This window comes from Patagioenas fasciata, chromosome 23, assembly GCF_037038585.1.
Source record: "Patagioenas fasciata isolate bPatFas1 chromosome 23, bPatFas1.hap1, whole genome shotgun sequence".
NCBI classification, from domain to species: Eukaryota; Metazoa; Chordata; class Aves; order Columbiformes; family Columbidae; genus Patagioenas; species Patagioenas fasciata.
This window is the reverse complement of record NC_092542.1, coordinates 4668325-4690785: the sequence shown is the minus strand read 5'-3', so window position 1 is coordinate 4690785 and position 22461 is coordinate 4668325. Positions and strand designations below refer to the sequence as shown.

The following is a 22461-nucleotide window of genomic DNA, read 5'->3' as shown; positions in this document are numbered from 1 at the left end:
GGTGGCCCTTCTACTGTTTCTCAGACCCACGCCACCGGGAGCTTTGTATTTTGATGGGTTTTCCCACAGAAGCCGCGCAGCTTCAGCCCCACCAGCTCCTGCTGCTTTTCATGGAAATGCAGTAATTCCCTTAATCCAGCCCCTAACCCCGAAATGTCACTTTCGGACCCCTCTGTACCACGAACAGAAATCATTCAGGAAAGCAAAGCTCACTTGAGCAAAACCCTGTGCAGCTTTACAAACAAGCTGTTCCCAAGGATGACAACAATCTCTGCAAATTCAATTACAGGATTCAAATGTACAGGGAGCGCGCGGCATCTCCACCTCTCGTGGTTCCCCCTCTCCTGCCGGACCCATCACTTCGGTGTGAAAGAAATGATGACAAATTTGGGCAAAGCCATTTAACAATACCAGATACATTATGCAGGATATAAAAGTTAAAGGAATTAACGTTAAGAATCTGCAGGTGGATAAAACAACAGGCTTTGCCCGAGTAGATAATGCAATAATTGACAGACATAAAAGCAAATAATTGGGTGTATTTACAGCTATGAAAACCAACGCTGAACACACAGAGAGATGGAATATTTTGCTGTTGCAGGGTGAATATTCTCTGTGCACTCAGTGACATTGTCCAGCTCTAACAGAGCAATCAGTGCCCAATGCATCACTCCTCTTCCTCACACAGGAGTCATTCCAGCACCACCCCGAGTGGAAAACTGGTCCCCAAAGTCTTCTCCAGCACCATCCTTGTGCCCAGACCCCCAGCAACAGGTTGTGATGGTCATGCCAAAAAACGCCATGCCCCCCGGCTTTCAAAATGCAGCTGCACATGGAGTTTTTCCTACTGAAAATCTCAATAGTCCAGTCAAACCTTTACAGCAGCCCTTTAGGTTTCTTCTAAGATGTTCTTTTTCCCCTCCTGCTACTTCAGAGAGCGTCTAGACCATCTAAATCGAGACATCAAAGCTAAGTTCCTCAGATCTGTTCCTCAAATCAATTTGCTTTGCTTTCCAGCTAACGCAGCACATCTCCCTGGAAAACAGGCAAACGCTTCCCGTGCTTGTGCGCCTGCAGCAAATTTCGACCTGCAGGAGCATCTTACAGCAACCAGAAACATCCTGAAAGAGAAGAATCCCACTTGATGATGGGAGGGCAGACTGCTCAAACCAGCCCAGGCAGCAACAGCAGAACCTTACAAAGACCTTTTAACACATCCCAAAGGGTACGGAACGCTCCTGCGCAACCCTAAACCACAACACGCCAAACTAAGCATTTTAGGATATTCTGCTGTTAAAAGGGAGCAAATAGGGCAATCAGCCAGCTGCATGAACACAGTGCTGGCCTTGTGGCATCTTTCCTGCCACAAACTACTCCTCCACAGCAATGCCAGCTCACCGGGTTCGATTGCTGTTGGAAAAACGAGCCACAGGAAAACATGATGATAGGCATCAGCACAGCATTGCACTCACCCGCTTTCTTTACATGCCACACATGTTCACACCAAATACTATCTTTTTTCACCCCAATGTGTGCTCTCCTCATGAGAGAGGAGGTGATGGAGAGGTTTGGGATTCTCCTCCAGATGCCACCCAGCGAAGCAGGACAATAAAGCAGAGGTGGTCCAGGGGAGGAGCATGTCCCCGGGGACGGCTGCAGCAAAGGCTGTGACACACCAGGTAACCCCAAAGGTTCAGCCTGTAAAGCTTTGATTTAGAGGGAGAAGTGTCAAGAAAAGATCTGAGGCAGAACAACTCCATGAGGACCAAGGAGGGTGAGAAATAGATTTATGGATGCCCTCAGAAAAGATGCTGCTTCCAAAAAAAGTTTGTGGAAGCAGCAAGAGACACAGGCAAGTTTCCAAGACCGGGATGCAGCCCAGGCCTGGACCGCAACACAGCAGAGCATCACTCAGCCCCTTTTCCTTCTCCAGCGATAAGGCTGATCCTCTCCCAAGCCCTGAGTCTCCTGGGTGCCCAAAGGAGATCCGTGATGCTCCACTTGTCTTTCCATGGGCATCTTTGCTCCTTTCCCATCACCCGAGTGACCCGAAAGCAAAGTCCAGCCAGGGTGCTGCATGTACTTAAAACCTGCGGCTGACCACACATCCACAAAGCAAAACTCCAGAGCTTTTTCCATTTCTCAGGGCAAACGCAGCCCTGCCCGCTGCAGCCCTCGCACCTCACAGGTGTCAGAAATCCTAATGAAAAAAGCCCATTTCCCATTAACTGTTCCACGTAAAACCGGCTCTCTGCTGCAGCTCATCTTCTGCACTCAGAAGCGGAGGTCTTCGTAATTTAGCAATTTTCGGACACAGACACATCACTTCATCAGGTAGGACAAAAAAAACACACCAGAAACCTGCCCCAAAAGCCACCCATACCTGGTGTAGCTGGGAGCAGTCGGCCTGCACCAAACCCCACCAGCTCCATCCCCATCCCGGCGGCTCCTCGCAAGGATCTGGGGCAGGGGAAGACTAACGAGATTAGAGAAATAAGCAATTTATCAGACTACTGAAGCTGTGTAGCCAGAGCTCGGCTGAGGGCACTGGGGTATCAGGGTGTCCCTGGGAGCTGCCACCTCCACCCAGTGTCACACTCAATCACAATCAATAGCTCTGCAAAGTTGTTCTTACCCAGCGATGCTTTGTCCTCCTACAAAGCGTTTGTTGTCTTAGGTGCCCTTGGTTCACAGCCTGTCAGCATCACTGAACCTCAGGCTCTTAACCCAGGGGAGACACCCCCAAACCATCCAATTATCCCCCTTAGGCCAGGAGTACGCAAGGAAAACCTTGGAAGGAGCTTTTCCTTCCCCTTTGCAACTTCTGCAAGCAGACTATGAAAAGGACTCTGGCCAATGCTTTCAAAAGCCGTTATTCCAAGTCTGTTCTGGTGGGACAGCCCAGACCTACTGCTTCTTTTTCTTCTAAAAAAGCTAAACCTGTTCCACCTCCCGCTAACACAGCACACATCTCCAAACCGCAAAATAAGCATCTGTCCAGCTTGAGGTCTCCAGAGCTGTTGCTTCCCCAAAATCCATCTCAACACCTGCAAGCATCAGCCATAAAGACTCAAGCAGAATTTCACAGCAAGAGAAAGCAGGAACAGGTTGCAAAGCTGGTGGCAAGCGAGGAGCGACTCCCTGAGCCCTCAGCACCGCACAGGTGACGATGTGGCCTGACAAACAAGGTCTCTGGTTGACCGATTCCCCGGGGTTTCGCACAGAGATGGAGCCACAACCCGGCTCCGCACGCCGCACCACGAGCACAGCGGCTCCGCGAGCTGCTGCGTCAGTACCGAATGCTCTTATCTCACGCTTTGCTGTCAACAAGAAATTATGAGAATTGAATTTTAATAAGCTGGAGACTGAAGCATGGCTATATATCGTGCTAGCAGCTAATTTATAGGGATGTACATCGACCCTGTTTGGTGTGAGGAGAGGAGCAGGGGCCGCTCAAGGAAAGACATTTGCCCTCCAAGGCTGGACAAGGAGCCTCCCCAGCTGCAAAACCTCAGACACTTTCACATCAAGGATGCGCATTTTTCTGCATCACCCGGCCCCAGTGCCAGTGAGCACAGTTTGCTAATATATCTGGAGTAATAACGAATAACTAATGGAAGGAAAGTCTGTCCTTTTGGGGGATACCCAGCCCCACCAGTGATTATTTGATAAAGTGTCTGAATTCAACTGAGAGAATCACCCTTAACCTTCCCTGAGTTTAAGACCAGGACCTGTTCATCCCTCCTCCTCCCCATCTGTAAGTCTAACACTAAACATCTTCATAGTTATGCTACAAACCAGGAATCAAACCCCTGGATTTAGTCCTCCTTCAACTTCTGAGTTTACTTGAGCTTGCTCATCCCCAGGAGCTTCACTAAAACTCCCCTGGACAGGCCCTAAGGGAACAGTAATCTAAATATTACGCTAAACATGTCAGATGAGGCTTTTGAATAGGAAAACTCCAGAAAGGATATTGTACATTTCCATTTGCAAAGACTAAGATGTAATGGGGATCTGAAGTGCTGTCTGCAGCCAGTTCTGTGGGTCTAAAAGAACCACGTGAATACCACTACACCCAAATTTATTCCCCGGTGCATGCAATTGTTTCAGAGCATGAAACTAATTGCTCCCTCACCCCATGAACTACACAGGACAGAGGTAAATAAAGTAGGAAATTACTAGAAAGAGTAATAGTACAGCAAGACCTTGATCTTGCGATAAGCTTGGTGCAAAAACGCTCCCGATACTCAACTGGACAGCAGTATCCATATTGCTCAGGTTCCTTTATGTTACCAGCTCTCAAGTTCTGGAAGAACAAATGGCAGGGGAGATCTCTGAAAAGATGAAAATGGTACATTATCAAGAGCCTGAGATGATTACTCGCAAAATAACAACAGCACAGAGCCCAGAGGTAACTGATTGCCTCCTGGGTAAGAGTCCAAGTCTTTGCATTGTAGCTACGAGAGTGTACAGAGATCAAAAAGAAAGAGAGAAAACTCTATTTTAGGCTGTCACGAGCATAAAGGTCCCCCCGGCCCTTCGGCATCACTGGCTACCAAGACAACCGAAATCTTTCTTATATGCCCCAGTTCAGTGCGCAGCAAGGAGGAGAAACCCTTTGCTCCAGGAGCAGGGGCAGCTCCTGCTCCCTTCCCAGCCCAATTTCGGCAGCACCCGTGGAACCATCATCCCCAGCACCGCACAACGTGAGCCGGGACTCGGCGACCACCCGGTGCCACCACCGCTCTGAAATAGGAAGCGAGACGAGCCAAATGCTGAGCCAGGTATTTATTAATAACACTTACTATTGATTGTGCTTTACATCTTCAAGCACTTCACCAACATTAATTAATTGAGGTGTTTTCCATTTCATACTGGGAGGAGACTAAAGCAGAAACACGAGGCTAAACAGACCAAGAGCCTGATTCAGGTGGCAGGTTTTTGCACCCCAGCTTTGCGTTTCCCCCCAGATATTGCTTTTATTCGAACTACTGAAAATACACACACAGATTGAGCAAAGCCAAAAGCCCAAAGGTGCACCCAGTGAACGGGGACCACGGCTGAGCACAAAAGCTGCAGGGCACTTGCTGCAACGCTCTGTTGCCAACCTGCATCCCCCCATCACCAGCATCCCGACCCCACCGCAGGCACGCCTTTTGCTCTCAATTCATTCAACCAATATTAATTCAAACCAGAATTTAAGCACAAGGGCGCTGACACACGGCTCTAATTGCTGTGCTAAGCGCCGGGGACACGCAGTATTGATTTCCATCCAGGTTTAGACGGAGGCTGCAGCCAAACTACTTCTTCCAGCAAACTCGCTGTTTAAAACCGACTGTCAGGACTGAGCGGTTCAAGTGATTAACACTCACGCTAAGGACTGTAACAATACACAAGTTTCATTCCTACCCGCGTATGCACACCCACCATCCACTCCTGCTCTTGTGTTTTGCTGAATTCTTCCAGTTTTGTTTTAAATTACGTAAAACAGGCCCTTGAAGCACACCTCGCTGCTGGAAAAATAGAGCATTACAGCGGGGAAAAGCCTCCACGTGCACAAAAGGGGCAGAGTTATTACCTGGAGCTGTCTCAAGCTGCACCATAATTATACAAATAACACATTTCACCAAGTCAGTGTTAATTACACACATTTACCTCCTTTTGCGTGAGTTGGGACTGACCTGGAGCAGTGCTGGGATCACCGAGTTCCTCCGCACATCAAGCAAAGGGACCTGATGATTCTGCCACCTGAGCAGATCCCCACCACAAACCCATCAGCCCCCCCCGCACATCCCATATTTGCACTGGCAGGTAAGCAGCTGCCCATCCAATTCACTCCCGCTTCCTTTAACACACATCACACAGCTCAGCACCCCTCCTACTTACAAGACGCGAGAACAGAGCTATTCAGAGATACTTGCTTCTACCTCATCCTTCTGAACGTTGTCTCAAAATCCTTGAGGAAAAACGTAAAGTTCACTGTAGATACCTTGGGCCTGCCTATACAAACCCAGAGTGGCATAGGAGAGTGTATTTATGGCAGTATACAAACAATAGTAGCAAACTTACGGAGGCAACTCAAAACAGAGAGCAAACCTAATCAGCAGGAGGCCAAGTACTTTCTTGGCCCCCCCTTTCTCCTCAATAAGCACGATGAACACAATGCTCTTTAGATGCAATTTTATACTTAACTGATCGGCTTCTGTTATAACACCAGTGGTACACGGCTGGGTATACCACATCTTAAGTAACAGCCTCTTAAACTCACAAGGAACAAGAAAAAACTCACAGATCTACAGCTACAAGGCCAGAGAGTCACCCCTCGTTAGGGAAATGTCCTCTTTCCTACCACTCAGATGCCAGCACCCCAAGCCAAATTTGCCAGCTTAACGAGGGGGAGGATGAAGCGACCCCTCCAGCAACTTGAGCACCTGCCCAAGGTACCACTCATGCACCCCAATGACAATGGGACCGCTCCTCACCACTGGTCACAGGGACCCCACAACCCCCGACACATCGCTTTTCACCCCAAGGTGTCTGTAATTACAGTTATGAAGCAGAAGGGCACACCTTTTGGAGAACAGAGTGCATTTCTTCAGCACCATTGCAGCACACCAATTCTGCTCCAGCATGCGGACAGCAAAGGAACCCAAAGAGGAGCTTCTGCATCACTCAACAGACTGGAAAACCTCTGAGGAAGACAAATGAGAAACTCTGCCCCTTGCAGAACCACACACATCCCTCCCTCGCTGGATTTTACCTGTTTTTCTAGCTGGAAGGCTGCATTTCCACACTCTGATACCCCTGCAGCATCATCAGCTGCATTCCCGATGCCCCCGCTCCGGTGGGGATGATGAAGGCATCCTCCATCTGCCCTCTCAGCAGATTTTTATAAAAGCAAGCACCTCGGTAGCCTGAATGCATACATGGTTTAGATTATACCAACAGGCACCTATACGTATTACCTGACTGCACATGCAACTTTACTCCCCACAGCTCCCGGGAAGCTCTGCTGGGTCCAGCTCCTCCCGCCCAGCAAACCCACCTGATGATGGATTAACTTTGTTTAACAACTGGAATTCACACACCACACCCCCACTACAGAAAACGGCAGAATACAACAAGCTAGATGGAACAAATCCACAAATTAATCCCTGTAAATCAATTTGCATTAACACCACAAACAAAATACCAGCGATGAACCAGCAGCCGGCTGGGAGCAACGGTGCCCACCGGGACCTACGCGACCTCCGAAAAGCTACAGCTTAACCAAAATGCAGCTGTGAAACAACGCCAAACCAGCATACCAAGAGAGACCCACAGTCAATAAGGAACATGTAAATTAACAGCTGCTGATGATTTTCTCACACAGGTGTAAATTCAGCTCAGTTATCAAGAAAGGGCTTGTGTGATTTCTGATCTGACACCAAGGCTGCTCCAGGGTGAGTTGTCATGCAAGCCTGCAATTATTTAGTAAATATATCTACATTCGCATTTAAATGTTTCTGAAGTAACAGTGATACCAGCACTAGTTTGATGAGTAGAAAGCAGCGAATCGCAGCCAGATGAGAACCGGACCCCACCAAGAGCGCTACAGAAACAATCCAGACCCCATTCGTTCACGCAAAGCCAAGAGCACAAATCACTCCCCCCGCACCCCGTTTTCCACACTCGGCCTCTGCTGCTCCAGCTCCAAGCCCTGGTGACAACTTTTTAGGGGGTTAAAAGCGGGTGGGGGGGATGTATGCATCGCATAGGGTCCGCGCAAGCCAGATTAACACAACACACGCTGGCGCTGGCTGTTCGGGGGCGGCTCCCGCAGCCCCGCACACCCCGAGCTCTCCCGCTGCCGGGAAGCCGGTTCGTCCCCCCCGGCTCTGCCCGCTGGCCCCTCCCGGGCCGAGCGGAGCCCCGGGCCCGGCGGCAGCGGGGGAGCGGCGGGGCCGGAGCGCGGCGGTAGCACGGGGAACATGGCTGCTTTGCCTGCCCAATTACGAAACCGGTTATGGGAGCCGGGGTACCGGGGGGAGCCGGCGTGCAGGGAACGGGCGAGCTCAGCAACGCGCTGGGGATGGCGAAAATCCTTCCTTGGGCTGGGGGGGTGGGTTGGAGCCGAAAACGATGGGAGAAGTAGCAGGGAATGAGGAGCTGCTAAACGGCAAAGGGGGATCCGCAACCGGCGGGTGGAGCCGCGTCCCGACGGGACACACACACACACCCCCCATTCCCCACCCCGCAACTAAAACACACAATGAAAAATCACAAATGGAGGCGGTGCCCGCGGAAGGACCCGAACCCCCCCATTCCCTCACCCTCCCCATCACAGGGGGGTCGCGGAGCGGCACCCACCTTGCGCGCTGTGCGGGCCGTGCTCCATGGCCGGCTCGCTGCCCAGCTCGGCCAAGCGCCGGCCGGTGGCCGCCAGCTCGGCCCGCAGCGCCGTCACCTCCTGCCCCGCCGCCTGCAGCGCCCCGTCGATGCGCAGCGCCAGCTGCTTGTTGTCGTCCATCATGTGCAGGATTTTGGCCTGGGGGAGGGAGGAAGAGGAGGAGAGAGGTGAGAGAGCGGGAGCGGCATGCGCCGCTGGGGGGGATGAAGGGGGAGGCGGGCAGGGGGCTGTGCCGGGAGAAGAGGCTGCCGGAGCGGGGAGAGTGGGAGTGGGCTGGGAGAGGGGGCGGCGCGAAGGGGAGCGGGACTGGGCGAGGGGGTACAAAGGGGGGGGCTGTGTAAGGGGAATGTAAAGGGGGGAAACTGTGCAAGGTAGGGGGGTGCAAAGGGGCGAGTGGCTGTGCAATGGAGAGCTGTGCGATGGGGGTGCAAAGGGGAATGGGCTGTGCAATGGGGAGCTGTGCGAGGTGGGAGACTGCGCAAGGAGGTGCAAAAGGGCGGGGGGTGCGCGCAAAGGGGGTGCAAAAAGGGAGTGGGGCTGCGCAAGGGGAAGCTATGCGGGGCGGGGGGGGCTCTGCGAAGTGGGTAACACTGTGCGAGAGGGGTGCAAAAGGCACAGGGGCTGTGCAAAGGGTTCTGCGCAAGTGGGGAGCAAAGGGGATGGATCTGTGCGAAGGGGAACAGGTTGGAGAGTGGGGGAGCTGCCCTCTACCTGTTGCCCCCCTCGGCAGCCCGGGCAGGGTGAGCGCGGCTCGGGCACCCGCGGCGCTCAGCGGCGGAGGTGGGTCTCTCTTATGGGGGTGCAGCCCTGCGGCTGCGCTGCATTAATAACGAGACCCCCACGCCCCCCCGGCAAGTTCGGTGCAGCTGCGGTGAGTGCTGCAGTGCCCGCAGCTGCCCTGCAAATGCCACTCATTAAGCTCCTTGCTGCTAATTGGGCTCAGGTTCGCCCCGCTCCGTGGCCATACCCAAAAGCTGCATGCAGCTTGCTAATGTAAAATGGGCTCCAAAAATCCCCCTGGAAGGTTTTTTTTTTTGAGGGAAAGCACAACATTTGTATCCTGTAGCAATGGTTAATGCGAGAGCCCTTATGCTGGCGGCTGATGTGGCACGAACCCAGGGTGAAAAATCGAGAATTATTTGGTATCATCGCTGGCGACTGCTAGAGGGAGCGCTGCTGTTTCCCTGCGCCTCAGCGATGCCTCGGAGGGATGCACTTGTGTGCTTGCCAGGGCCTGGGCTGCAGCGAGGCTGCGGAGCTGCGATCCTGAGCCCAGCAGCTGCATCCCCACCAAACTGCGATGCTGCAGAGCTGTGGTCCTGCGCCCAGCAGCTGCATCCCCACCAAACCACTATGTTGTGGTCCTGTGCCCACCAGCTGCATCCCCACCAAACCCTGATGCTGTGGTCCTGTGCCCACCAGCTGCATCCCCACCAAACCCTGATGCTGCGGTCCTGTGCCCACCAGCTGCATCCCCACCAAACCCTGATGCTGCAGTCCTGCGCTCAGCAGCTGCATCCCCACCAAACCGTGATGCTGCGGTCCTGTGTCCAGCAGCTGCATCCCCACCAAACCATGATGCTGCGGTCCTGTGCCCAGCAGCCGCATCCCCACCAAACCACGATGCTGTGGTCCTGTGCCCAGCAGCTGCATCCCCACCAAACCGTGATGCTGTGGTCCTGTGCCCAGCAGCTGCATCCCCACCAAACCCTGATGCTGTGGTCCTGTGCCCAGCAGCTGCATCCCCACCAAACCGTGATGCTGCGGTCCTGTGCCCAGCAGCTGCATCCCCACCAAACCGTGATGCTGTGGTCCTGTGCCCAGCAGCTGCATCCCCACCAAACCCTGATGCTGTGGTCCTGTGCCCAGCAGCTGCATCCCCACCAAACCGTGATGCTGCGGTCCTGTGCCCAGCAGCTGCATCCCCACCAAACCGTGATGCTGCGGTCCTGTGCCCAGAAGCTGCATCCCCACCTAACCGCAATGCTCTGCAAACTGCTCTGGCTGCACCTCCCCAAACCATCCCTGCTCCCCAAAACCACAGGCAGAGCAGTGCTGCCTGTTTTCACCTGAGCCGTGCCCACCTTGAAAAGTTCACAGAAAATCAGAACCCTTAAGGAAAGAGGGAGAAACAATCTTCCTCGTGTCTCAAATTTGCTAAAGCCTCCAATATTTGCCTAAACTCAGCTGAACAAGCTGAGGATTTGAGACATTTCCTTCAACTTCAGGGTGCTCCTGGCATTGCAGAGACCTTAGCCAAAATGCGGTAAAAACATTAGAAAAGTGCTTCCCTTCTCAGAGAACTGCCCAGATGAGTCTGGGAGCAGCCTGACATGAGCTAAAGCAGAACGGCACCAGTGTCCCGTGCGGTGTCGGTCCCCGGGGAGCGCTGGGACGTGGCTCCGCAGAAGCAGAGGGGTTTGGGATGCAGCATCCCCAGGCAGTGTTCAGGAACAGAAATCAGGTAAACTCATGTTGGTCCACTGAAAACCAACATTAAGATGGGCCTGGGTCCCCCAAAACCTCAGACCCGATCTGGGTCGTACGTAAAGCCGGCTCTCCAAGAGCCTTGTCGAGTATCATCTAGACCCTGTGATCTGTAAAAGGATTTTGTAAACCAAAATCTAGTGTTCAGATAATGGCGCAGTGGCTTTTTCAAGGGAAAGTTATTTTTAACTGAGAGTTTCCAGCGGTGTTTGCAACCGAACCAGCAGCGCTAGGCCAGGGCGCTTGGAATATGGGCGGGACGGGCTCTTTTCCTTAATGAATTCCCAAAGGGCAGCCAAACAACCCACAAGGAGAATAAATGCCATTTTTCAAATTCTTTCTTCGTCATCTATGCAACCCTCCCTGCACAAGATACAATTCTTTAAGTATATATAGAAACTGAATTCTAATCAAGATAAACGCCCGGTGTCACGCCTGATTTGCATGAGTATTTGCTGCAAACTCTGCCTGTAAATGAGAGAATTATGTATGTAACCGGATAACCTGAATGTGCAATCGCGGTAGCGTATATGCACAACTTAGTCACTGCACTTGAATAAAACGTAAGCTTCAGCAGAAAGGAACTCGGCTCTAAAGCGCAGGCACGTTATTTTTATCATAAAAAAAATCAGGTTAAAACTGATTTGAGCCTTCCAAGAACACATTCAGCTGCTGAAGCAAAGTCCAAATTATGGTTCTTGCTCAATCTAACCTTAATAATAGACTTAGTTGAGTTGCTGTACCGGCAGCACTGGAATCTTTTTAATTTACCGATGCAAGAGAATTTCTACATTAGCAAGTGTGCTATTTAAAAAATATATTTCTTAAAGTTGGCTGTGGACTCATCCGTAAATTAATAACCTCGCTTTAAAAAGTCTTCCTTATTACTTTAGGTCCTTTTGAGATTCCCCTGAAGATATCTTGAAAGGTTTCCTTGCCCATACCTCCTCCCATCCTTACCAGGGAACAGCTGGGTCCATTTAAAATTGATTTGGATCTCTCGAAGCTTCCGCCTGGGGAGCGCGATCCCAAGATATCGGCCAAAAGAGCTCGTGCCCGGCTATAGCGAGGGATTTCCAGCGTGGGGGTGGCTGGGGGTTTGCTGGCCACACGCAATTAAATTGAATTAATATGATGGGGTGCCCCCCTGTGCAGCGATGCTGAGCCCCCATCCCACCCCCTGTCTCACGTGTGCATCCCTACACGTTCCCGACCCAGAATCTCCCTGGTTCTGAGATGAGGGTGACACATGAAGCCACAGAGAGGACCCAATTGCTGCTCCAACAGCAAAACTGCCTCCAATAAAGGATTAAAGATATCAACCAGGTCTGTATTCAAAAGGCAATACTTGAGGATTATTTTGGGTTGTGCTGATTCCTAAGGCCAAGCCTTTGCTGAGATCCTCAACGCTGGGGTGAAACGAAGCGTTAGGAAATGAATTGGGCCTCTTTCCCTTTCTCAGCTTAGTTTTGAATTAACAAAAAAAATTAAATTAAAGCTAATTAAACAGCCAAAATTAGAAACATGTTATTTCCCCAAATTGCTTTTCTTCTGCTTTGTTTTTAGTCCCAGTTTTCCCAGGAGTTTGCCAGCTCTGCAGCAAATGTGTCCCCAAGGGACGGGCGTCCCCGGCCACACCACGAGGTGCAGAGGGCTCGGGGATCCCTCCTAAGGACACACGGGGACCTCGAGTCAATGCAACAAGTCTCTGTTCCACATCTTTTCAGGCGGTGCAAGAATAGCCTTGAAAACCTGAAAAAAACCCTTAATTTTGGGTAATATGTTCTAATAGTAGCGTCACATCCTGGCAGGGTATTTCTGCAGAACGTATAGATGGCATAAATGCAGATGGAGGAAGATTTGAGAATACTACCCGTCCTGTTTGCTCCCTTTTCAGCCTAAGGAATGCAGAAAAGAGAATACAGGAAGGTTTAGGAGGTGAAAAAGTAGCACGTGGTTACCGTTCAGCCCTTCCAAACACTTCAATTTGCTACTCAGATTACCACTTTTTATAGTTTAATATGTACAGTATACAAAGGAACCAGTTGAACATAATGGGGGAAAAGCCTTTTGTATTAAGGTTTAACGTAATCTAATACAGCCCTTTGACTTGATTCAATTAAATCCTTTCTTTTCCAATTAAATAATCAGCCAGAATTTAATCAAAATGAATTTCAGTGTGTCATGGTGCAGAATGATGACCTCTGAGACGGTGAAGGTTTGTGTAAACTCTGCCCATCGCTTTTATCTGCTTGCGCCTCACTTCCACCAAAAAAAATTGCCTTCTGTCTGTGTATTTACGTTATTTTCTCATCTGCTCCATGTGCCTCTGTTTGCAGTAACAATTCCCAGCTGAAAGGGCTGCGAGCAATCACCGCATCCTCTAAAATGCCCCTTCTGTGACTGGATAAAAAGATGCCCAAAGATGGGATTTCTGCTCCGCGCCTCTATTTTGCTGCGCCCTGGCACGCTGCGGCGCCAACAGCCGCACTTCGGCCCTTGCCAAACGCCACCAGAGGCTTCTGTGCGGCCATTCATCCGCAAAGAAAAGCGCCCCGAGAAAATCCCGTCCAAGAGACCAGCAAACTCCAGCGGCCACCGCCAGGAAAAGCGCAGCCTGCCCCGACTTCAATGGTCTCTTGTAGCGCATCTCCGCTAAGTCGTTTCCATCCCACTTACAATCCTTGCTAATGTCTAGTTCTCTTTTTGTTTTTTTGCATCTACAAAGGTCACATTTTTATTTGTGCATTTATAACGGTGTTTGGCCCTTCTCGCTCTTAAAATACTGAGCGGCAATTCTTTTCCTCCTCGGTTGGAGCATCTCAACACAAACCACGCTAATGCGTTAGCGCTGCGCCGTAGCTGGAATGCTAATGCTTTAGTTAATAGGTTATTAAACGAGGCTAAGGATGCACAGGTTACAAGTTTGGGTGAATATTGTTTTGTCCCTGCGATGCTGCGGGGACACGTTTCCCCAGCTCCATTTCCCGGTGACCTTCTTGCGCTGCGCATCCCTCGGGATGGCGAAAACAAACCCATTAATGTTTATAAAGTGTCTCGGACCAGGGGAATTACAGCACGGCGGCGAGATACGAGCTTAATGGATCAAAACAAACCCCAGGTCCAAACCCCCCCAGCTTAGATACATCTCAGTTACCCGGCGCAAACCTCGAGGAATCCCACTGAGAAGGGATAATTGAGAGAAAAATGTGATCCCGGAGATTTTTTCTCCAATAAACCCATTTTACGTTAATAGGAAGCAGATTTCTAGGCCCCTTGCAAACAAACGACTTCCACAGCGTATTTCACAGCTGAGCGCATCTATGGCACCAGCCTTTATAGGCGGCTCTATTAAACCCAGCATTTGTTTAATGAATTACAGCGATCCAATGAATCCACATACGTTTAGCCTATATTTAAATGTTTACAGGGACACCAGCAGCCAGCTCTGCACAAACAGGTATCGCTGTCAGTGATCAGCTCCCACTGCAATGTACCCAAAAATGTCACATTTTTTGGGTTTTCTGCTTTCTTGACTATTGTGGGCAGTTAGTTGCTGTTTAGTTTTATAAAACTGTAAGTGCAATTAGCCAGGAGTTTCGGGGTTTCTGCTTAACATAAAACTGTTTGGGTTCAGTGCAAATTTGGGGGGTTTTCTCCCCATTGATGAACCACATCTCCCACCTGGCTGGGGCTGGTCCATGCAACTGAAAGGTGAATTAATCCATTAAAACCCACACAGCTGAACAGGCTGACACACTGCAGCTGTTTCCAGGATGACCTTATCTTCATCTCACCCACCAATACATAAACCTTGACAAAAAACTGTGGTCCACCCGTCTGTTTTAATGCATCCCCCGCTGCAAACTATGCGTGACGTGCTCCCTTTCATGGCATAAAGAAGCAATAGTGATGGTGCTGCGATAATTTCGCTTTCTTGCAGGGATACCTCTGATTTGTGGTGCTCTCCAGCCCAGCTTTGCTGGCTTGTTCCTACAGGTCTCTCTAGGAGAAGGGCTGAGCCCCAAAGGTGGGACCAAGCTGCCTGGTTATGTTTTGCTGCAAAAACTGTTTTCATTGTAGTTTGGGCTGAAATATCCCTAAGGAGCTGGTTTTAGCATTCACTAAGTGCCAAGCCCCACTTGATCTGAAATGGTCCACAGCAACTGCCCTTGGCCAGCTGCTCCCTGGCAGGAGGATGCAGAAGGATGCAGGAGGTGCAGGAGGGTGCAGGAGGATGCAGGAGGGTGCAGGAGGATGCAGAAGGATGCAGGAGGTGCAGGAGGGTGCAGGAGGATGCAGGAGGTGCAGGAGGATGCAGAAGGATGCAGGAGGATGCAGAAGGATGCAGGAGGTGCAGAAGGATGCAGGAGGATGCAGGAGGTGCAGAAGGATGCAGAAGGATGCAGGAGGTACAGGAGGGTGCAGGAGGATGCAGAAGGATGCAGGAGGTGCAGAAGGATGCAGGAGGATGCAGGAGGGTGCAGGAGGATGCAGGAGGTGCAGAAGGATGCAGGAGGATGCAGGAGGTGCAGGAGGATGCAGGAGGTGCAGGAGGTGCAGGAGGATGCAGGAGGTGCAGGAGGATGCAGGAGGATGCGAGAGGTGCAGAAGGATGCAGGAGGTGCAGAAGGATGCAGGAGGTGCAGGAGGATGCAGGAGGTGCAGAAGGATGCAGGAGGTGCAGGAGGATGCCCTGAGCCCTGGTGCTGGCATTTCCGGGTGGTTTCAGGGCTGAGTTCACTGCGTGGGTGCTTGGCGGTGGCTCAGCAAAGCACAGGACCTGTGGCAGCTGTGAGTGGGGGGGTGGAATGCCAGTAAGTCATGGGGACCCACAAATGCAGCTGGAGACTACAAACTATCTCAGTAACGCTCCATGGGAATGCACTTGCAGGAGCAAGGAGTGAGTGCGGACCCAAACGTGCATGCACGGCGCAGACGTGCTTGGCAGCAGCAAAGTCTGCGTGCTAGTTCTGTGAAAGCCCTTGGGTTTCTCAAATAGCTTTCTGTAAAAGAAGAGAGAAATAGGGAGCAAAGAGAAAGAACTTCAGGCAAGGTCTGTACGAAATGCCATTTCCCTATGACAAATTAGAGGGGCAAAACGTGGCTAGGTTTTTGCAGAACTGAAGGGTGATGTGGGAGATCAGGTCCTACTGAGTCCCTACAAGAAATCATCCATCCTCTGAGGAAGGGGAGAATGGAAAGTCCATCTGCTTTGTAGACCCGATTTACCAGCTGTTCAGACACTACTATAAGCATCATATTCAAACTTATATGAATAAGGAGATTCTGCAGCACGTAGGTAGCAGAATAATAGGCACCGTGAAGAAAATCCCGTGATCAATCAGCAGACAAATAGATACTTAAATGAGGTGTTAGCGGAACAGATGCAGGAAAGGTGATTATGGGTTGCCTCTGTGTTTCCTTCGGCAACAACGATGACACGCCGGGGTGGGCCAATGTACCCTGTCATTAATGGAGCATCAGCATCCCTCTGACAGCCTCTTTGTCCTGGGAAGTCGATTCCTATGAGGATGTGACATAAGCAAGAGGCACAGGGCAATTCAGACGCTTTTCAATTGGTTTTGACCTTCTAGATGCTTTAGCCTGGCAGATGACAAACAAGGCCACTGTCCTAAATTAAGCAGGAGGTGGGAATAAACGTTTGTACCCATTCAGTCACGGCCAAAAAATACCATTGACAAAACCAGCGGGAGAACAGCCCTCCCCAGCACACAAATCTAGAAACAGGGTCTGCAGGGCAGAGCACGTGGGGTCAGATAGAGCATCCTGGAAAGGAAGATGTTAGAGAGAAATGTGATTTTTGACTGTAATATTTGTGAAGAAAGTAAAAGATGAGATTTCAAGTGTGGTTCGGGCTTCTCAAATAATCCTAAAATTAATGCAGAAATTGAGAGTTCTGTAGTGGCAGTAAAGGAGAGCGGTCCCCGAGGAAGCCAGGCCAGGTATGTACAACTGTCTGAACAAATTAAGGATGCAAAATGCTAAATAAATGTATTTTTTAAATCACAGCTGGATGGACAAGACTGGAACCACTGAGCTGGCAGGACGGTTGCCAGAGGGGTTTTAAGAAGGTGATACGTATAGAACCTATGGATAGCAATTAAACAGAGCAGCACTACTGCCAAGCTCTAGTGTTTGCTCACTGTCAGTAGGTTTGATGGGGACAGACACATCTATCTGCAAAGCTACCCAAGTGCATTTAATTCTTCCAATACCTACACACCATAGCTTGTGTGCGGGTAATATGTTTATCCTATAACGTTAGTGACTTCGTAACTTTCTTCCAGTACATATAGAAAAATAAAACCCCAGGATGAGGTTTCGTTGGGTGTTGAGCGCAGTTTCTCATATTGCCAGCGGCCCATTGGGGGACAACGAGCCTTGGGACCTCAAAGCTGGTGGAGAAGATGTGAGCGGAGGGTGGGGATGCAGGGGGACTCGCTCTGTCACGGTGCGAGACAAAGGGACAAGAAGAGAAACAAATGGTACCTTTTGTAACATCCACATTTATGGCTCCTAGACTAAAAGTTAGGCCAGACCTGCAGTGAGAGGGCTGATGCTCCAGCCCTCGCCCCTCTCACATTCCAACAGGTCTGGACAAGCACCAGAAATTACTTGGGGCTGTTGGGCTGATTTTCTTGCCTTCTGATGACACCCCATTAAAACTAACGGTTTATAATCTGTGCCGGACCAACTCGGCCTCAAGATAAAGATCTGCCTCATTTGCAGTTACTTAATTAGCAATTACCCTAATTTCACTTATATTAAATTACTTTTTTTTTTTTTTTTAAATAAACGTTATCTTTTCTGAAGAAAAAATAAAGCAGCCTGGGTCTACTTTGTACGCACCAACATCATTATCCTGTTCGCAGATATAATGTCTAGACACTTCTAATGAAAATATTCATTATTGCTCATTTGCATCTCTTTCAGTTCTAGGACAGAAATCAAATGAAGATGTCAAAGCAGCGCTACCTCTGCCGCAGGCAAAAAAGGAGGCGCGGTGACCCCCAGGTCCTTCCAAACATGAGCTTGGCTCATGTAGAGAACATCCCGGGCACCCTCGGAACCGAGGGCAGCGCTGGAGGAAAGGCGAGCGAAGAACATCAGAGGAGAATAACGCTGTAAGAATCTGGATCTGAAATCTGCGGCTTTAAAGAGAGGGGAAAAGCTCAGCGAGACACCAAACCACCTGGAGACCCGCTCGGGTGGGTTTGGGTTTGAGGACAATGAGCCAGAGCGAGTTATAAAGGGGTTATAAAGGAGAGAAGAGAATTCGCTTCTGACCCCCACTGCGTTTCAGCTCTTCTATCCCTTAGACTTACTGGAAAATCCCAGCCTTGAACTGCAAGATGTGTTGAAATACAGATGTTAATTCCAGCCTTGAACTGCAAGACATGTTGAAATACAGGTGTTAATCAGGATGGTGATAACTCGTGTGGGCTTAGTAGAGACTTTTCCTGAAGATAAAGTGTATTTTAAACGCAATCCTTACTTGCTAGTAACAAAACTTCCCATTAGCACAATGAAATACATATTACACCTCTGAAATCCACTCTTCACTGAGCTTGGAGAGTAAAACTATAATAATCTTTTTATAGCAAATAGGGATGAATACTTAAAAATAATAAGAAGTCGGTGAATATTCATTTGAACTCCTAAGCAAATTTGCCCTTGTCATATTTGCATCTCTCTTGTGTTCGCTTTCTGTGCCACGGAGTTTTATTAGCATGAACATTCACAGAAAGTGAATTTGAAGCCTGAATACCCATGGGAAATGAATTTTAAATTCACTTGCTGTGTGCAGTCACCCAAGAAACTTGATCATAATTGTTTATTATACTTAAATATTTATATTGTGGAAGTACTTGTTAGATAAAAAGTCCAAGATATTCTGGTCCTGGGTGTTGTACAAACACTGTCCCAGGCTTAGAGGAATTATCTCCATCCCCAGCAAACACCAATGGGGATGTGTGACAAGTTCTACCAGGCTCGGTCACATAAGAGCTGAGATGGCAGGTGGCAAATGTCAAGGCCAAGGACAAGCATTGGGGCAGAGGGTGACAGATTAACATGTTTCTGCAGTTTTCCAGGCAAAAATGAGACAGTTGCGGCGTATCCACTCGAGGGCACGACCATGTGCAGGGTGTGTTCATCTGGGATGTTCAAAATAGAGTCGAGGATTTAAAGTTCATCAAGAAACATCCTTTTTTAATGCTGAAGTCCTATGGGCCGGACTCCGGCTTTCACTCAGGAGCTCAGATTTCAGCAGATCAGGCTTCGCTACATGATTTTCCTCTACTGCCTGTCTCGGTCTAGAACGCAACGAGGGAGCACATTTGTTATGATTATGGAGGGATAACTTGAGGGTCAAATTCCAGCTGGGAGCGGGGCAGGGCTCTACGCATTGCACCGCGGACTGAAGCGCGAGCAAATTACCAATTAATAAGGGCTGATGAGCAAAAAAACCCTTGAAATTGAAGCTTAAATTACAGTAATAAGGATGCACAAGAGAGAAAACTGCATTAGGACATGCACTGTCTGATGCATTGCCCTTAAGCTGGATTCGCCGCCGGAGGGGGGCATTTAGAGCCGCCCCTCGGAGCAGCATCAATCTCCACCAGCTTCCCTACATACACCAGTGTCTCTTAATGATCACCCACCACACTCAGATTAGGGCTGCCCATGTCGATTTGCATTTGCAACACCGTGCTGCAGCAGTTCCCTGCCCCTCCGTAGAAACAGCAGGTGTTATTGACAACGTAATTAAGTGCCATCGATAATTATGAAAAATTTAAACTGCCCCCACGTTGCTTGCAAGCGAATCGGCCGCGGGATTTCGCAGCGTTTCCTTCAAACGCAGGAGACGGGAGTGACGCCGGTGTCCAAGTGGAAAGACGTAATTAGGTAAATGTGAGAAGCAGAAGGGGAACGTGATGAGAGAAACCAAGAGAAACCAGCGCTGGGGACCGTGTTGCTGGAAACGCATATAAATAAATAAACTAAATGCTGTGAGCACCTTCTTAGTCCTCTTGGTTTTCCACCACCATGGAGAAGATGCCACACATCATGGGAGCGAGATGGATGACACCAGGGAAATGAGATCAAGGTCAATATGCGGTACAACCCCACAGTAACTACTATAAGAAAATCTAAGCACCAAATGGGCTAAAAACACCTTCCCCAGGACAATATTCCGTTGGTAGCAAAGGAAGCCCAAGTTGGCTTGGACGACTTGAAGTGGTTAACTCTACGGCTTCTTTAAACCGGGGAATTAATGACACTGAACTTCACAACAACGACGCAAAATTAAAGGCACCCCAAGAATGTTCTCTTAATTGTAGCAGCCGGCTACATTAAAGCTGCTATAGGAAAATTCATTTACAATTCAGCTATTAAATTGCAAACCATTACCACTGCTTTTATGGCTTTATATCCCTCTAACAAATTTATTACGTAATTACTCTGTGCAACAGCATCGTTTCTAGCAAGCCAAGTTGAAATAAGGCACCTTTTCCAAAATCCTAACAATTCTGTGTTTTTCCAGATGCAATTTATACAAAGGAGGAAAAACATTACGGTGCAGTTTTCTTCTTGGGGTTCTGAGACATTTGAGTACGGAACCGGAGTCCTGACCATTATCTGGCTCTAGTTGTGTTTGGGAAATACCCACATTTTGGGTACCAAAGAGCTGGGGCTCAGACCCCAACCAGGACCAGCATCAGGGGGTGTTGCACGTGCTGTTATGAACCAGAACGGGCGAACCCGGGTGATAACGGCGGGACAGAAGCGCTCAGCGCCAACAACTGCCATTGATTTCTGTAGGAAGTGCGGTTGCTTTGCAGGGCTCGGGATTCGCTCCAGCGGCACAGCTGGGGCTCAGGGGGCTCAGCCAAACCCCGGCCAATCTGCGCGTGCAAAATAAAACAGCATAAAAAAATTAAGGAAAAATTCAAAAAACAAGAAAAAAGGGCATTTTGTGCCTTTCATTATCCACCTCTGCAAAATAAATCTGTAAATAAATAAGTAAACTCTTGGGCATCATAAAAAAGCTGCATAAAGGGGCATTAAGCAAGACACACATTTCCCGGGCAGAATGACTGGATTATTGTCGGGAGATGCAAATAAATTCACATCATGTGCCTTCCTTCTTTTTCTGTTTTCTCCTCCTTTTTCTTTCTGTACCACCCTCACCAAAAGGAGGAGACAGCGCCGGTATCCAGCTCAGGGACCTCCTGAGCAGATTAAAGAGCCAATTATGCTGGATTTGGGGACACTGCCTACTGCCCAGCCTGAATGTGTTGGGTTTTATAAACCCCTGGATTAAACACTCGGGAGCTCACAGCCCCTGCAATGTCTCAGCCCCGGCAAAACCATCACATTGCACCGGCCGTGCCATGGCCACAAAACCAGCTTTGTGGAAGCAACTCCCTTATCTCATGGGGTTTTCTCTCCCAATCCACCAGCGGGTGTTTCTCAGCCCTTTCTCATTACCTGTGATGGTACCTGGAGGTACCTGTGCTGAAATAGGTACCGTGGTCCATCGCTGGGCTGGGCTCTGGGGATGGAACACAAGCTCAAAAGGAAAGGGATTAAATGAACAAGACCCCATTTTTTTCTAATTATCATCCTTGCTAATAATTATATTCCAAATATTATTATCCTTGCAGTTTCTGTTTTGAAAGGGAGGGTCTTTGGGAGTCCCAAGGGCTGTAAACGCAAGGAGAAAGCAAAGCAGCGGCTCTCGCAAACTGAGCGAGATTCTCAGCCCGTCCCGCCCCGCGGTCGGAGGGGACACGGACGGGTGTCCCCGCAGCCTCGGGAATCCTAATGGCACAACGAGCCCATTTAGCGATGCAGGAGGCATCTCCCCAGGCTGCACATCCTGAATCGCTCCTGGGAAGGGCTGAACAGCACAAACCCCCTCGCAATTCAGAGCCGCTCGCCTTCTGCCGCCACTGCTAAACAGCTCTGACTTTGTTGGATTGTTTAATATTTATTCAAAATGTTTGCCGTGGGTATAATGACATAATCACCGAGGCCAAGCCTGACGTGGTTAGAGAAGCACAGCACCCTCTTTTCCTCAGTAATAATGAAATCCCTGCAAAGGGTCGGGGGGAATGAGCTGATGAGTGGGATAATTGATTCTGCTGAGCCCAGTTCCTGCCAACGCGGCTCAGTCTGGCGTGGGACAGACTTACTGGGAGCAACCCGGCTGGGATTTGCACAGAGGAGGAGGAGTCTGAGTGCATTAGATCCCCAAATCTTGCCTGATTCAGCAGCAACTGGCTGTTCAGACAGCCCGGGATTATCGTCCTTCTGGGGTCTGCCCGTTGGCTCAAGTGCCGCTAATGAGTCCGTGAGCGATGGATTTCCATCGAGTGTGTTACGTTAAAAAAGGGGGTTTTAGGTAAAGTTAATGAGCAATAAAACTATTAAGAATAAAGATACAGGAGGAGAAAAAACAAAGCTTACATTTCCCATTAGAAAAAAACACAACTGCTTTTTGCCTACCGCAAAAAAACCCCACAACAACATTAATACTTATTTTCCTCAGTGTT

General features: G+C 49.5%; 1 protein-coding gene across 1 annotated transcript in view; it reads right to left on the bottom strand.

The window, feature by feature from the left end:
* The window catches only part of KAZN (kazrin, periplakin interacting protein), a 188767-nt gene that overhangs the window by 70260 nt on the left and 96046 nt on the right, over positions 1–22461 (bottom strand). The window contains exon 3 of the mRNA XM_071798454.1: positions 8350–8527. Within this exon, the coding sequence (XP_071654555.1) occupies positions 8350–8527 (178 nt within the window). The remainder of the gene's footprint in view (positions 1–8349; positions 8528–22461) is intronic.